Raw genomic sequence first — 16,911 nt, forward strand, 5'->3', positions numbered from 1 at the left:
TCACTGCCTGAGCCGACGCGTGAGCCAGCAAAGCCACCGGCTATGGCCAAGAAGCCAACGGGCTGTTTCACATGCAGGAGAGAGGGGCATCGGACCGTAGAATGCCGCTCAAAAGCCCCCCAGCACAAACCAGACAGATCCCCACCAGCAAATCCAGGAAATCCCCAGCTAAGCCAAAAGAATCTGCCATGAGGGTGATAGAGGCTGTGGAATCCCCAATCTCTGCCCAACATGGGGAAGGAACTCCAGCCTACACCACAGGGCCGGTGGACACCTCAGATAGTCCTGCCCCTCACAAACATATAAAAAACAAAGGGAGTAGCCTCAGTAAAACCTAGCCAGCCACTAAAATAGACAATGGAATGCCAAGCGGCATTTGAGAGATTAAAGAGACTCTTTTCTGCAGAACCAATACTGAGGCACCCAGAAATGGATTAAGTCCTTCATAATACAGGGAGATGCAAGTGACGTGGCAGTGGAGGCTGTACTTTTACAAGAAAACAATGAACCCTACATGTTTACATCCAAGAAACTCACCAAAATGGAACAGCGCTGGTCCGTGTGGGAGAAAGAGGCATACGGGATATGTTGGTCATTACCTACATGGCACCAGTTCCTTTAAGGGAATAAAAATCTCTTTTCAGGTGGACAGACTACAAAAATCTGGAAGCCTTGAAAACACCCAGCAAGCTCAACCCCAAGCAAGCCCACTGGTCCCAACATTTTCACCAATTCCACTTTACACTCAAGCATTTGCCAGGGGAGAAAGAACTTCCTGGCAGATGCACTATCTTGCATGCTACAATATAACAGCACGCAAGCCACTGATTCTGAACCGGTTACCGGTTATTGGCTTCTGGTTACCCTCTGAGTGCAATTCAAGGTTCTGGTAATAACCTTTAAAGCCCTGCATGGCTTAGGCCCGGGGTACTTCCGAGACCACCTGCTGCCATTGTCAACCTCCCATCGCCCAGTTCGCTCCCACAGAGTCAGCCTCCTCAGGGTTCCGTCGGCCAGGCAATGCTGGCCGGCGACCCTCAGGGGGAGAGCCTTCTCTGTGGGCGCGCTGACCCTCTGGAATGAGTTGCCTCTGGAGCTGCGGATGGCCCCTGAACTTTGGTCCTTCCGCCGTGACCTGAAGACGTGGTTGTTCCAACAAGCGGGCCTGGACTGACTACGATTTTTAATTAGGCTTTTACTGGGTTAAATTGTTTTGTAAATTTTGTATTTATTGTTTAATTCTCTTTTAAATTTTTTACTCTATGTTTTTTAATTTTTATTGTTGTGAGCCGCCCTGAGTCCTCAGGGAGAAGGGCGGCATATAAATTTAATAAAATGAAATGAAATGAAATGAACCACTTATGGAGGAATCACAACTGGCAGCGCCAGTAACTACCAGAGCCCAAGCTAAATTAAAACTGCAGCTGGGTAGCCAAACCGGAATTGAATTCCAGAAAACTTTGGAAACAGATGAAAGGTTCCAGAAAAATAGACACATGTGCACAATTAAGGATGGACTGCCTTAGATGGGGAAAAAGTTATATATACCAATCACCCAGAGGGTCACATTCATGCAGCTTTGCCATGACACAAAATCAGCAGGGCATTTTGGATTTGTAAAAACATTACACTTAATTAAAAAGTGTAATTAATTTTGGTGGCCATCCATGAAAAAGAACAACGTGCACAACTGCAAAGAGGTTGCAAGGGAAATCACCCGGACTGTTACAAACAGTGGCAAATCCCTCAGCCCCCTAGAGGGAAATAGCCATGGATTTCATAGTGGAATTACCAGAAAGCAATGGGAATCCTGTAATCTGGATGGTTACTGACTTTTTTCCAAACAGGTGCACTTTATACCTTGCCAAAAGGTTCCCACCGCAAAAGCCTTAGCGAAATTTTTCATGCAGCATATTTACAGATTGCATGGGGCACCACAATGCATCATATCTGATAGGGGAGTGCAATTTATGTCACAATTTTGGAAGGAATTTTTATCCCTTTTAGGGACCACTCAGGGACTGACATCTAGTCATCATCCTCAGGGAAATGATCAAGCTGAAAAATCTAACTCAGTACTTGAGCAATATTTAAGATGCTTTATTAATTTCTAGCAACCGAATTGGATGGACCTACTGCTTTTCGCAGAAGTTGCCTATAATAATGCAGTCCACTCCAGCACAGGTTACACTCCTTTTCAAATAGCTACCGGTCAAAGTTTCAACCCCATGCCAGAACTAGCCCCAAACAAACCAGTAATCCCATCACTGAAAGAATGGATAGAACAATTACAAAACACCTGACCAATAGTTAGAAAAGCCTTAGACAAAGCTAGGCAAGCATATAAAGCACAAGCAGATAAAGAATTGAACCCACACCATTTATTATAGGTGAAATGGTATATTTGTCTACAAAATACCTAAAATCCTTACATCCCTGTAAAAAACCTGGACCAAAATATATAGGACCTTTTCCAATTAAAAGAATCATAAACCCAGTAACAGTAGAATTAGAATTGCCCAAATATCTTAGACAAATACACCCAAGTTTTCACTGCAGTTTGCTGAAAAGAGAGCAACAGTCACCATTAGGGGCAAAATTCCCCCCCTCCACCTCCAATCATGGTGGAAGGAGAACAACACTTCGAAATAAAGGAAATACTAGACTCTAGAAGTTATCATGGGACAACTCAATACCTAGTAGCATGGAAACACCTCCCCTCCTCACAAAACGAGTGGGTCCATAAACGTTATGTAAAAGCCCCCATGCTATTAAAGAAGTTTCATACAGAGTATCCTAACAAGCCAGACTAACTTTTATACCTGTTTTGTTTTTTTTTACAGGTGGATCTCTCTTATTTTTAAGGGGTGCAGGATGTCAGAATCCAGTTGTATTTCATTTCTATCTATCTTCTCTGATATAAAACCAATTCTTACTATCTCCTGGATTCCCTCATACTACTAAGGGGGAGGGGGGTATGCATTGGGGTTTTACTACTTTTACTTCCTCTATTCACTACAAGGTAACCTTTTGTTGATTCACTTCAGGTCTGCTAACCATAACAATGTGACCATCTGCCTTTCATCCTATGCCCCTCTGAATGTCTCCTCTTTACCAGTAGCGAGGGAAAAGGGGGGTAAGATGCAACACCTCGGATCTGGGTAAAGAGAGGATTGAATGATCGTGCCGATGGAGCAGGACTGATGTTACCTTTCCTGGAGTTAACACCTAGAAACCTGCTGGTTTGAATCGCCCAGAAAAACTGCGGGGTGGGGGGACTGCTTGGGAACACTTTAAAACAATGAATAGTGGTGGGATCCCTTGTCTAGCATGCCTACTATCAATTTTTCTTAATATAAATTCCTCTTGGAAGAGACCATTTCCAAGAGTTCTGTTTTCTTAAGATGTAGATTGAAGTGGGTCCTTACAACCTGTCTGCTTCTGAGTGCAGTTCAAGGTGTTGGTTATGACCTTTAAAGCCCTTAATGGCATGGGTCCAAGCTACAATCAATCAATCAATCAATCAATTCATTATTACAGCCAAAGGCCACACATAAATCAAACATCGAAATAAAACAAAACTAAACAGAACCATCTCAAGAGGACATAGCAGTACATCACAATCAATGATGCAATCAATGGGCTACCAAGGTCTACCTAGTTGTCAAGTTTCTGACGTATGGGCTTTTCAAGTGACTCTGAGGCATTGTTTACCTTTAAAGTCCTTTATTAGCCTAATACACCAGCAAATGCTTGCTCCAAGGAAACTGGAATCTGAAATCTCCGCCCCTTGCACAATATATTAAAACACAATTCTCCACCTTTCTAATTTTGTCGTTAATCATATTCTCCAATTAATTTAAAGAAACAGTTTCCCTTCCGTTAGAAGGTCTTATCTTCTCTAGATAAAAATGGCCTTGAAAGGTGCAATCCTACTCATCCCCCCTCCCAACCTTAAACTAGCTTTCTTAAAGCAATACACAAGTTTAACATATGAAACGGCTACTTCTTCATCTCTTGTTAAGCAATAACATTCGATGTTAGCAGCGTTGACACTAGTTTTACAGACAGCATATCAAAAACAAGCTAGTTTCAGAAAAACTGAATCATACTGGTCTGACAGTAAAAATACATTGACTATAGTCTAAAACTGGATAAAACACGTAATTAAATGAATTATAAAAGATTATTAAAAAGATCTAAAATGATTATTTATGTTTCTGGCAAATCCCCAATGCTGCTGCACAGAATCTAGCCACCTGCACCATGATCACTGCCTGCTCATCCTTAAGCAACCACTGGAGATAAATACTTTCCAAATGACCAAGATGCCTATCAATTATGGGGAGGATATGGTTTTTCCGAAGGAACATCGAAGGAGTATGTGTCCAATGGTGTCCACCTCTCCTGAACCACAGGAGCAGAGTCTTTCAGACAGTGGTGTCTTTTTATACTTGCTGTACAGGACGGCCAATGGACACGCATGGCACCCTGCAAGAAAGAATGCTTTCCGGTGGTTTACTGACTCCAACTGACTAAGATACCTGGCAGGTGTAACCACGTATCTAATAGAGTCTGGATTCAGAAACAGCGGAGCTATACCTAAGTCTGCTTGCCTCTCGATGTCCTCTACCCTTTGAGGCAAGGTTTGTTTTCCTTGGTCGTAGTCCAATTTAAGAATTGAGGCTGACGAGAAGCCTAGTTTGGCAAGGTTGGACTCGACTGCCTTGATCCATGAAAAGGAAAATTTATCTTGTAGAGTTAATGGAGCAAGGCCTTGCGGAAAGCAATTAAGCCTTAGCCAGATGTTTAAGGAAGCTATACAGATTCTTGCTTCGACTTTTATTAATCCTGTCTCCAGACGCAGAAGTGCATTAGGGACACAGCACGGCATCTGGAGAATTGTTCTGATAAATTTGGATTGAACTCTTTCCAGTGGTGTAAAACACAAAGCTGAGGGTCCCAGCAAGGTCCCATGGAGAAGCTGTGCTAGCGACTTGACCAGAAAGAGCTTAATTGTAGCTGGAACATAGTGTCCTCCCTTTGTGCGGAAAAATTTAAGAATGGCATTTACTGATCATTGGCCAGATGCAGCCGCGTATTCTCCATGGGCTTTTTGTGAGCCAGTGGCATGGATGACCACCCCTAGGTACTTAAAGGTTACCTGCTCTAGTTTGTGGCTATTTAAATGCAATGAGTGCCTTTGTTTTCTCATAATTTATGTCCAGTTTATTATATTTGCAATACTGGACAAGAGCTCGCAAGGCTGTTTTAAGGCCAACTGGAGTCCTGGAGAGAATCACAGTGTCATCTGAGTAGAGCAGCAGAGCAATGCTTTGGTCATCTATTTTTTGGGGGCGGTAATTTGGATTATTTAACCATTTTACCATATCATCTATGTAAAAATTGAAGAGCAAGGGGGCCAAAATGCACCCGTTTAACCCCCTTTTGAGTTTCAACTGACCTCGAGAGAGACCCTTGCATATTACACCTCACCTTGAGGGATGTTTTGGTATGTAAGGCACATAACAGATGGAGGTGTCTGTGATCAATTGAGGCAGCTTCCAACTTCTCCTATAGCTTAGTCCTTGTAACTGTGTTAAAAGCTGCCTTAAGATCTATAAAGGCAGCATATAATGATGCAGGTCTATCTGATGCATATTTTTCAATCAAATGATGAAGAACTAAGCACTGATCTATGGTGCCTCTCCCCTCTCTAAACCCAGTTTGTTCTTCAGCAATCAGGTTCTCAAGGTCCAGCCACTCCTTTAATTTATCTTGAAGGTGTTTGGCATAGAGTTTGCTGATTATATTTAGCAGACCTATTGGTCTGTAGTTGGCAGGGTTGTCTCTCTTTCCCTTTTTATAAATTGGGACCACAATTGCCAAGCTCCAATCCTCTGGGACATGCCTGGTGAGTCAATATAGGTGAATAGTGCTGCCAGGACGGGTATCCACCACTCTATATTAGTCTTTAGTAATTCAGCCAAAATGAAGTCAGCTCCTGGAGCCTTCCTGATCCTGAGTTGGCCAATGAGGGATTTGATTTCAGACTCTGAAACTGGAGGCCACTCAGGTAAATCCTTCATTATAGATCTTGTAATACATTCTCTGAAAATTGAGTTCCCAGATTATAGTAGATGACAGTCTAATGGGGTATAGATTCTTTCAGAGTGGCAAGCTATAAGATGCCAAAATAAAGTTCTTTTGCTTTGTTGCCACAATGAGCCGTTTCTAGGAAGACCTTGTGTCTTGTCTCTTCTTGAATGCAATCAATTGCTTGAATTGTTTTTTAAGTATAAGTAACTGTTTTAAGAATTGCTTTATTGCCATATCTAGTCTCGCTTTTATGCTCCATGCATGCCAAGGTCTTTCTTGGCTTCTACGCAGTCCTATTAAACCATAGTTTGGAGGTGGTATAGGACCTCTTAGCTGAGAAATTTTGGTCATGTGCTAATAATGGTTGTAGCTCATAAACTAAACTTTTATATAATTCTAATAAATCTTGAGTCGGGTTAGCTGATATGAAGGCTGCACGGATTTTTTGAAAATTAAATTATCCTGTTAGGGCTCTCCTTACCTTCTGATCAAGTTGTTGGGTCCATTTGACCAGACATCTTGTTAGGCCAGCTGTAGAGATTGCAGGGATAAAATGGTCCTTGGAGGGTATCTGCCTGATAAAGGGCTTCATGTATATACACAGAGGAAGATGATCACTTTCTAGGTAAGTAGGACTTCAAAATTTTCTATATAATGGACTAAGTCCATAGAAGATAAGATGTAGTTGGTGGTGGTAGTTTTGGACCCTGCCATGAATGTAAACTCGCCAGGATAGTCACCAGGCCATGAGCCGTTAGATATGAAGAAGTTAAATTTATTTGCCAACTTGGCAAGACAGAGGCCAACATAGTGGGTGTTCTGTACCAGCCTGCTACCGGCCCTGCAGAAAAGGCAGGGACAACCCCTTTTACAAGAAGGCAAGAGGCTGGAATTACGCCTGCCAAATTTATTGCTACAAAAACAAATAGAACAAGACACGAACCAAGAAACAGGAGCTTTTAAAGCGGTTGCCTTCAGCAAACCAGCCCTCCCACGCATTCCCCCTTAAATACAGTTCAGGGCGTGGCTTCTCTCTGCCTCCTTCCGAGGAGCCCCATTGCCTTCCTCTGTTTACTCCTGATTGACTGCCTCCTGCGTCGGGCGTCCTTGAACAGGGCCAGCTGTGGGTCATCTTCATCCACGCTGTCAGGCTCACACAGCTGGGTCTGCATCGTGACCAGATGAGAGGGGCCTGGCTGAGGGCTCTCATCAAGCTGTCCAATCCCCTCAGCAAGCTCTTCAACACCCCCCCTCCTCCTCCTCCTCTGAGTCGTCCGACCCAACTGCCGAACCCACAGGCTGACCCTGAATCACAACAGTGGGCTCTAATGTCTTTAGAGTCATATGAGGGGGTTGTTGGTTTGTATAAGGACCTCCGATGGTGGGTATTGATGATGTTTCATGAATAATGTATAATCATCTGGTCCCAATCTGGCATTAAAGTCTCCTCCTAGTAGGACCCTGGCATTTGGGTGTTCCATGAGTTTATAAACGTAGTGGTCCAACTCCAGCCATACAGCAGTGGTTTCAGCTTTTCTTAGTGAAGGAGGGAGATAAACATTAATTATCAAAAGCAGGACCGAGTCCTACTTGAGGAGAAGGGCCATAGCTGAATGATTTAAAGAGGTAATAAGTGTGGACTTCTGCTCTCAAGTTGGTAAGAAATAAATATACCCAGCCCTCCTTTCAGTCTCCCTGGGCCTCTGCCTGGCCTTGCTTCCAGCTTATATGAATAAAAGCCATTAAGCAGGAGATCATCAGTAGTCCAAGTTTCTTGCACCAATATAATATCCTTACCTTTCAGAGGATCAGAGTGATTATGTCTCTGAAACAATACCACCCGGCTACATTCCATGACATGATGTTTAAAGTGTTTTTCTTGAACTGGCCTTCATATAGTCAGTTCAAGTTCTCCATAGGGGCACTTGTTGGAGGATATTTATGATAATTGTTATTTGATGCATTAGATTGAGTAGTTATTGTGAATCTTATTTTAAATCATCCAGTCTCTGTGTATAATTAGCTTGCTCAGGTTCTGGCAATATATTGTTAAACTCTATCAACATTTCTTCTGGCATGCCCTCAGCAGAATCAGTGATTGTGGGTAACTCTGTTTGTGGATCACTTCTTTGTTTTCTCAAGGTTGATTCAGCTGCCCGTGTTTCAAACTTATCAGTATGAGGTCTGTTGCTGCTTGGATTTAAAGCAATAGTTCCCTCATGGAGAGACTGAACCAGGAGTGAGCACAGGTTGCCTGAGTGGAAAACATGTATTGGAAATGTTGAAAAAGTGCCCAGGAAGTGCTTCATTCTAAGAAGCATTGAGGGAATTATGGACTCCTTGAAGGACAGCAAAATCTGCATAGATTGCCTTCTTGCGGGCAGCCACTTTGTATGTAATAAATCAATCTGTGTATACTTACAGTGGAGCAGCTGGCTTAGAGACTGCGTAACAGCTTTTCTATCACTCCAACGTCCTCTATTCCTTCTGTTGTCATAGATTTGCAAGGTAACCTGGTTGGTCTGTAAACTGAGGTTATAATGGTCACCTCTAGAACTATCTGATTGAGCGTTGTTTTCTTTGTGGATATCCTTTCCTCTCTCATTTATAGAAGGGAGAGAGGAGCCTATTCTAGTTTCCATTTCTGCATTAGCCATCCCATGTCTATCATTATGTGTTCTCCTGGGTCCTTCTGCAATGTTTGTTTGACTTTGCAAAAGAATCTTTCAAGCAATCAACCTTATTTGTGACAATTGATAAAAGTTTGTAGATTGAATTTACGGTTTGAGCTGTGAGCTAACATTGTCTGGAAAGGAGATCTGTTTCATTCTCCCTTACTAAGTTTATTACTATCCCATCCAGTGCAGGAAAAGCGGGTGCTGAATTCCAGGGAGGGGAGCTATTTTCTGTGAAAGAAACAGAAAATTCTATATGCTGTTTGCTTTCAAGTTCAGTTTGTAAATCCCATTCCAATGAGTCACATACAGATGAGTTACTTACTGGAGCAGGCTGTCTATTTGCAACAAAATCTTCCATTTTCTGCTGCTTCAGTGGCTTGGAATAACTCTGTGCTGCCAAGTGAGCATGCTGTCTCTTTCTCCTTTTCCCCATTCTTGGTAATCCTGGCTTGTAGAGTTGTTAAAATGCAGGTAAAACAATGGTAGTCTCTCCAGTATATATCCTTTGTAAAAAGTCTTTTTATAAAAAAGTCAAACAAAGGTTAAAACAGATTTAAAAATAGGTTAAAAACAGGTGGGTTAAAAATGCAGTGTTAAAAGGGGTTAAAAAGTTAAAATAAAAACAAAAGAAAGCTTTTACTTTTGGAGCTCTTTACAGCCTTTGCTGCCTGTTCACCATCTTGGCTCCTCCCCCAGATAATAGCTAATGCAACTTCTCAGCCGGCCCAGGCTACATGAACCATCTCATCCCACTAAGATTAGCCCATCCTACTCGGACTGGCAGAGGCCCTATTGTGGATCCCATTGGTCAAAAAACTCTGTCAAGATCCTTCCACCTTTTGGAACATCTTGCCTTCCAGGGTAAGATCTGCCCCCAACATCCTATCTTTAAGAGCAAGAACTGGCTCTGCAAGTTGGCCTGGGGATTCAATGGGAAAGTTCTACTATTCTGGAGGTGGCTATTTAAATTGATAGCAGATTCCACTTCTCCCACCATACACCCGAGACTGCTCCCCACTTGCCCATGTATTTTTAACTAGTCATATTGATATATTTTCTCTGCTTACTTTTTCTTGGTTTATTTTATGGTTCTATTATTTTATTTTAGCTTTGTTTAAACTTACTTTTTAATTTCGTTTGTTATTGTTACAAGCTGCTGAGAGTAGCACACGCCACAGGGCTGTGTGCTTAGCCCCTACCTGTACTCTTTATACTCTTTATGATTGTGTATCATCTGACCCATCCACTGCGATAATCAAGTTCGCAGATGATACAACTGTGGTGGGTCTTATTACAGGTGGGGATGAGACAGGATATAGGGTGGAGGTACAAAAACTATCCATATGGTGTAGTAACAACAACTTGCACCTAAACATCAGCAAGACGAAAGAGATGGTGTTAGACTTCCGGAGAAAAAAGGAGGAACCTGCCCCACTTTACATCGGAGAGAACTGTGTAGAGAGAGTTTCCTCCTTTAAATTTCTGGGAGTCTACCTCTGTGAAGATCTGACCTGGAAAGTTAACACAACTCAGGTGGCTAGAAAGGCCCAACAGAGGCTTCACTTTCTTAGGGTCTTGTGGAAGAACAGGGTAGAACAACAGCTAATGACCCTCTTTTACCGGTCTACTATAGAGAGCGTCCTCTCGTATAGTATTGTGGTTTGGTATGCTGGTCTGACAGCCGCGGATAGGAAAGTATTACAGAGGGTAGTGAGCACAGCACAAGACATTGTGGGCTGTTCCCTGACACCATTGGATGACATCGCCAGGGCTCGTTGCCTTGGAAGAGTGAGGAAGATTCTCAGGGATGACTCACACCCTGGACGGTATCTCTTTACTCTCCTACCATCCGGTAGGAGATATAGGAATATAGCCAGCCGTACCAACAGGCTGAAAAATAGCTTTTATCCGTGGGCTGTTAGGCTTTTAAATGGGACATAATCTTATGCAGAATTGACTTGGGAGGCCGGTGTGTGGTGTAGTTGGTTCACATAGTGTGGTGGGATGGAGGGTTTGTTGTCACTGTGTGTTGGGGGGAGAGAGCACCGGGGGAGGCTCAGCTAATCTCAATGTACACATGTTGTACTTTGACAATAAAGGTTTATTATTATTTATTATTATTATCTCGAGATAGGTGGCAAAAAATTTAATAATAAAAACTATAGCAAAAAACCTTCAAACATACTGTAGACAAAACACACTAAATCATATTTATTAGGCAAGTACAATGGCATAAATTATAAATTGTAGCTGTGGCTCTGCCAGCAGAGAATCTGTAATAGCATTGCGTTTTACTGGGATCATTCATTTCTACCAACAACACTTCACTAGACATTTTTTTTATTTCCAAGGGATATTTTCTATTTAATGAATTCTCTTAAGCAAGAAGATAATCAGTACCATGTTTAAACTTGATTTAAACAAAAGTTTGTTTTCTAATGTCTTAAATTTCATGATTCAATTCCATCTTTCATCTTTCAAATACCATTGATGGGAAAAACAGAAGTATTGTTAGTAACTCAGAAAAATAATCTGATCTAACATACTCCAACTTGTCAAATTTCACTTTCATGAATTATATCCATGATCACCAATCTCTGAGAATTATAACTGCAAAGAAGGAAACAGTAAACCAGGCTTTTCAACCTTTTCACCCATTGTACCACTTTTAGGATATGGCGACATCCAAGTACCACCAGTCACCTAGCAAGGTGTCAAAAATTTGATGACCCCCCCAAAAAAGGAAAAAAGTGATGAAGTACAGGTAGTCCTCAACTTACAACAGTTCGCTTAGTGACTGTTCAAAGTTACAATGGAACTGAAAAAAATGCCCCCCCAAGCCACAGCCAAGCAAGACACCTGCCTGCCTGCCCGGTGGCGCTCTTCCTCCTGTCCAAGATTTTTATTGTTGTCAGCATTTCTGTTGAGGATTGGCAGTGGGGGTGGGGTGGGGAGGTGTTTGGTTTTTATTCCCCCTCATCTGCTGGATGGTTGCAGGTGTTTTTGGTCACTTCACATGACCCTGGGACACTGTGACCGTCATGAATATGAATCAATTGACAAGCATCTGAATGTAAATCACAAGACCCTGGAGATGCTGCAACATTCCAGCTGATCGGCACTTCTTCTGGGCTCAGAAGCGCCAAGATCAGCATTGAGCTCCAGCTGGAGCCTGGCACTGATCCTGGCGCTTCCACTGAGCCCTGACAGCCCCGAAGAAGCGCTGATCCTAGCACATCCATTGAGCGCTGACAACCCTGCAGCTCCAGCCATCTCTCGCTCAGGCTTGTGTGGTGCTGCCACCGGTTCAGCTCATTCCCCTCCCCCACTACTTTTCTAGGATGGTCGCGTACCACCTGCCAGGTGCCAATGTACCACAGGTGGTACCCATTCCACTAGTTGAAAAGCCCTGCATTAAGCAACATAACATGTAATTTAACAAGCTGCAACCACCTGATGAAAAATCCTTGTCACCGTCACCGTTGTTACGGTGACTCAGCCAGAAAACTCTGTTGTGGACCTGATGGAGATAATAATGCAATATGGGAAGGTTTCTGGATTTAAGGTTAATGCACAAAAAACTAAAATTTTGGCCAAAAATATGACAGTAACGCAAAAGGCCCTTTTAGAAGGATTAACTGGATTTGAGATTGTTAAAAGGGTCAAATATTTGGGGGTGTATTTGTCACCCTCTAATACAAAGTTATATAAAAATAACTATGAAAAGTTATGGGGAAAAATTCAAAAAGAATTGGAGAGCTGGGAAAAACTGCAATTGTCTTTGTTGGGAAGAATTGCAGCAGTGAAAATGAATGTCCTGCCTAAATTTTTATTTTTATTTCAAATGATACCGGTCCTTAAAAAAGATTCTAATTTGGAAGAATGGCAACGGGGTATCAATAAATTTGTCTGGGCAGGGAAAAGGCCACGAGTTAAACTTAAGATTATGCAGGATACTCGTGAAAGAGGTGGTCTTAAAATGCCTAATCTTAAATTATATTATGAAGCTGCTGCGTTATCAGGAATAAGTGATTGGATTAATTTGACACAAGAGAGATTATTAAATCTTGAGGGCCATGACTTGTTATTTGGCTGGCATGCATATTTGTTGTATGATAAGAAGGTAGATAATGTGTTTAAAGTGCATATTTTAAGACAGGCATTGTTGAGAGTTTGGAAGAAGTATAGACATAAGCTAGATTACAAGATGCCGTTGTGGGCAATCCCAAAACACGCAATAGAAAACATAAATGTTGGCTTCAAACATGATGTGACTACGTATAAGGAGATTTTAAGTTTGGAAAGAAATGTCTGGTGTTTGAAGCCGTACAATCTCTTGCGAGATGAGAAGATTGTTCAAACTTGGTTTCAATATACTCAGTTACGGGCTAGGTGGAAAGAAGATCAGAAAATTGGTTTTGCAATGACTGATGAAAATTTGATAAAGCAAATTAGAAACCAGGGTCCAGCACATATTAAACGGATATATCTTGCATTGATAGAAATTGATTCAGAAACAGAACTTGTTAAAGACTGTATGATAAAATGGGCTCAGAATAATTCAAGAAGTTATTACAATGGACACGTGGGAAAAGATCTGGGTGAGGAACGTAAAATTCACGCAAGCCCAAAACCTAAGAGAGAACTTTTATAAAATGTTTTATAGATGGCATCTAGACCCTAAAAAGCTTGCAAGTATGTATCCGAATTATCAGCCTAAATGTTGGAGGTGTGGAGGCGAAGACGCAACGTATTTTCATATATGGTGGACCTGCAAAAAGGTTAAGGCTTTTTGGATAAAAATTTGGTGGAATATGCAGAAGATCTTTAAGCAAAGGATAAAGTTTTGTCCGCAACTGTTTTTGTTGGGCATAATTACAGAAGCTACTGTGGTGGACGTTAAGTTGATGCTGAACTTAATCACAGCAGCAAGACTTTTAATAGGTCAATATTGGAAAAAGGAGGAACTGCCGACTATAGAAGAATGGACTCTAAAAGTTTCTGACCTGGCGGAAATGGCAAAGATTTCGGCTTACCTGAAAGATCATTCGCAAGAACGTTATATTATGGAGTGGAAAAAGTGGATTGATTATATTCAGAACAAATATGGGACTAAGAAATTTCATTTAGCATTTGAGTAAGTTTCCTTTTCTGTTTTCTTTTCTTTTTATATGTAATATTAATATTGCTTGTAATTATTTTATATGAGCTAGAGGGTGATAGAATTAATAGTTTATTGTTGTTAGCATATGGATGCTTATGATTGTTCTTTGTTCTTATACCCTGTATTTAGCTCTGGGAAGTCGGGGGGGGGGAGGGGGGAATGGGTGGGAGGGATAGGGAGGGTTAGGTAGGGGTGGGGGGAGGGGGAAATTGTTAAAGTTAAAATGTACTGTAAAACTTTTCAATAAAAAAAAAGAAAAAGAAAAATCCTTGTACAATATATCCTTCTCGAGTGTGCAGTTCTACTTTTATAGTTCTACTTTTATAGTAGAGCTTTTATAATACCCATTAAGAGACAGTACACAAACAAGACCCCTATCTACACTGAATTATTTAGTGCAGGTTTGAGGCAATGACATATATGTATTCTATTCATTCCCAATTTTTTGAGAATTAAAATACATACTATTTTCTGCACAGTATTAAAATTGGAAGCACTCCTCATGTGTGCTTGGATTACACAACTATTCTATGCTACTGACCTTATGCCTCTTGCTAAGGTGAGAGAAATAAAATTTGCTTTTAATTGACAGATTCAGTGACTCTTACTAGAAAAGATATTCTGACTTTGCGAATTTCCCCAAAATAGTATAGAGATAAATCAGACAGCTTAACATAGTGGACTATATACATACTTTGAGACTTATTATAATGAACCCTTTATGTCTACAATCCACAAAATTGGTAATATTTTACTGAGAAACAGGTTAGTTCAAAAGGAGAATGTTATAAATAAAAAGAGGAATGTAACATAGATCAATATTAAGCCAGACAAGAAAAGCAAGCTACACTGAATTATTTGATAACCCTGTGTATTATCAAGGAAGTACTTGATTTATTAGTTACTGGCCAAGAAGTAAGGCATTAAACTTCTTACTTATCTAAGATATTAGGATTCCCTTAATTTATATATACAATTTTGAAAACCTATCTTCTGCATACAGAAGACCTAAAATTGCTAACAGTTAATTTTTATATACAGTATTTATTTATTTATTTTATTTTATTAGATTTCTATACCGCCCTATTCCCGAAGGACTCAGAATATGCCTCGGTTTTGTTTATTTTTACCACGGTTCATCGCCCTCTGATAGGGAAGTATTAATTCTTCCATGACAGTACTCTTGCTGATCTACAAGGCTTTATGTATAATTTAACCATATTTATGTAAATTACTATAAAATATACTTTCTTTCATACAGGAACTTTCCAATGGTTTTCCAGTCATTTAAATATTAGTTACAGTAATTTCTTCTCTAAGCATTATTACCATATTTGTCTTTCAAAGGAAACAATTTTGTGGATATCAGTATTATAATCCATCTATTCTATAATTCTGACTATGTTTAGTCTCAGAAACTAAGAAAAGATATACAGAACATTTTGAACTGAACTGTTTTGACACAACAAACTTTCACACATGAGCTTGAAACACTTCTAAATTACTCAGATTAGATACTTTTCATTCAAGACAAGGTGCTTCATAGGTGAAACATGTTTCAAATGAGGAACAGTTAGATTTGAAATGTTTTGCACAGTTCTACTATGCAGAATTGAGTCTGATTAATACTTGGATCGCCAGGGAATATTAAGACTATAGATATGACTGGAAAGTCAAAATGTCCCAAAAAACAATGGCAATCCACCTCAATACGTATGTACTAACACTGCATGGCTGTGTCCACATGGTCACCAAGACTTCAATCTTGATTTAAAATTATCTTTCTTTTAACTCTAAAAAGAAATACAAAACTAAAAAATAGTATCCACCCTAAACAGATGCAGTAGTATTCCACAAGCATTCAGTTCAAAACAACAGGAAAAGTATAGTGTTGCCCATCTCTTGGCCTCCAAGAAGTTTTTAAATCTTCCCACAGTATTTCCAAACTGATTTGTCAAGTTCCATACGAAAAAGTCGCCAGATAACAGATTCAACAATGCCATAGCTTGGAGCTACTTTACAGTAGCGAGTGAGTTCAAATCAATCTCTAGAATACCTTTAAGAATAGACAAGTAGACCAATTAATGAGAAGCATCAATAATGGAAGCTAGAAATTATAAGTTTCATGCGAATGCATACTGTTTGTTTTTTCAATACAGACTTCCACATGAGGAATTAATAGCTCAAAACAGGCCCAGTTCACAACAATAAAGGTGAAATCTTAGACTTTGTGGGATTACCCAGAGTCAATTTCCAATATTTTCTTTTCATTAGATCTGAAGATTAATAAATGGGGCAAAGCCCACTACATCCTGTAAGAGAACTAGGGCACGTTGAAATGGAGGTTCAACATCCAACTCCACTCCACGACTACGCAATATGCTCAGGCTGGATTCCGCAACATCATGACAGTGCTTCACCTTCAAGGCACGCAGCTTAGGGCAGTATTCTGCCAAGGTCCTATTAAAGAGAACATACAAAACATCAAGAATACAGTCATCTACCAAGAACTATTCTATTTGGAAATAAATAGTGCAGAGTCCATATGCAGTAATTCCTGGCATTTTCTATTATACCTGGAATGACGATGCAACCTTTTACATCCCCTGTAATTTTTGGAGCAAAATGGCCAATTTGGGGTTGCACAATTAGGCCCCACCCCACTAATGTGGGGTGCAGGAACTCTCAAAGCAAAGTGCTACCATTTTCACATTACCAACCCATTAAAAAATCATAAAAACCTTCAAGCCTTCCAAAAATGCACAACCAATCGCCTTTTCTTGGAATGGTCAGAACTGCTTCATAGGTTTCAGGACCTTCAAAAAAGCAGCATAATTCAAACATTGGAATTCTTATATTTGACTGAATTTGCAAGACGTGTAATACAAAATTCAGAACATCTATTGGGGGCTTATAAACTGTTACTAAAACAAAATTCAGAAATCTAAGTTTCTCTGATTAAATGGGTAT

At 40.5% G+C, this 16,911-nt stretch overlaps 1 protein-coding gene across 6 annotated transcripts in view; it reads right to left on the reverse strand.

Annotated features, from left to right (window-relative positions):
* Positions 1-6,991: 6,991 nt before the first annotated feature.
* The window catches only part of FBXL15 (F-box and leucine rich repeat protein 15), a 33,636-nt gene continuing 23,716 nt past the window's right edge, over positions 6,992-16,911 (reverse strand). Inside the window, exons 4-6 of one of the 6 annotated variants that reach the window (XR_014026621.1) lie at positions 9,100-9,293; positions 8,522-9,005; positions 6,992-7,630 (exon numbers count right to left, since the gene is read on the reverse strand). Coding sequence is in view for 4 of the 6 variants with exons in the window: in XM_081329245.1 (XP_081185371.1) it covers positions 16,212-16,401 (190 nt within the window). In the remaining 2 variants the exon portion in view is untranslated. Of the gene's footprint in view, positions 7,636-8,521; positions 9,006-9,099; positions 9,294-13,792; positions 16,402-16,911 lie in introns of those variants that run through there. The other 5 variants (XR_014026622.1, XM_081329247.1, XM_081329246.1 and 2 more) reach the window with 5 other exon arrangements.

The sequence above is a fragment of the Vipera berus genome (assembly GCF_964194415.1).
Source record: "Vipera berus genome assembly, chromosome: 5".
In the NCBI taxonomy this organism is placed as follows: domain Eukaryota; kingdom Metazoa; phylum Chordata; class Lepidosauria; order Squamata; family Viperidae; genus Vipera; species Vipera berus.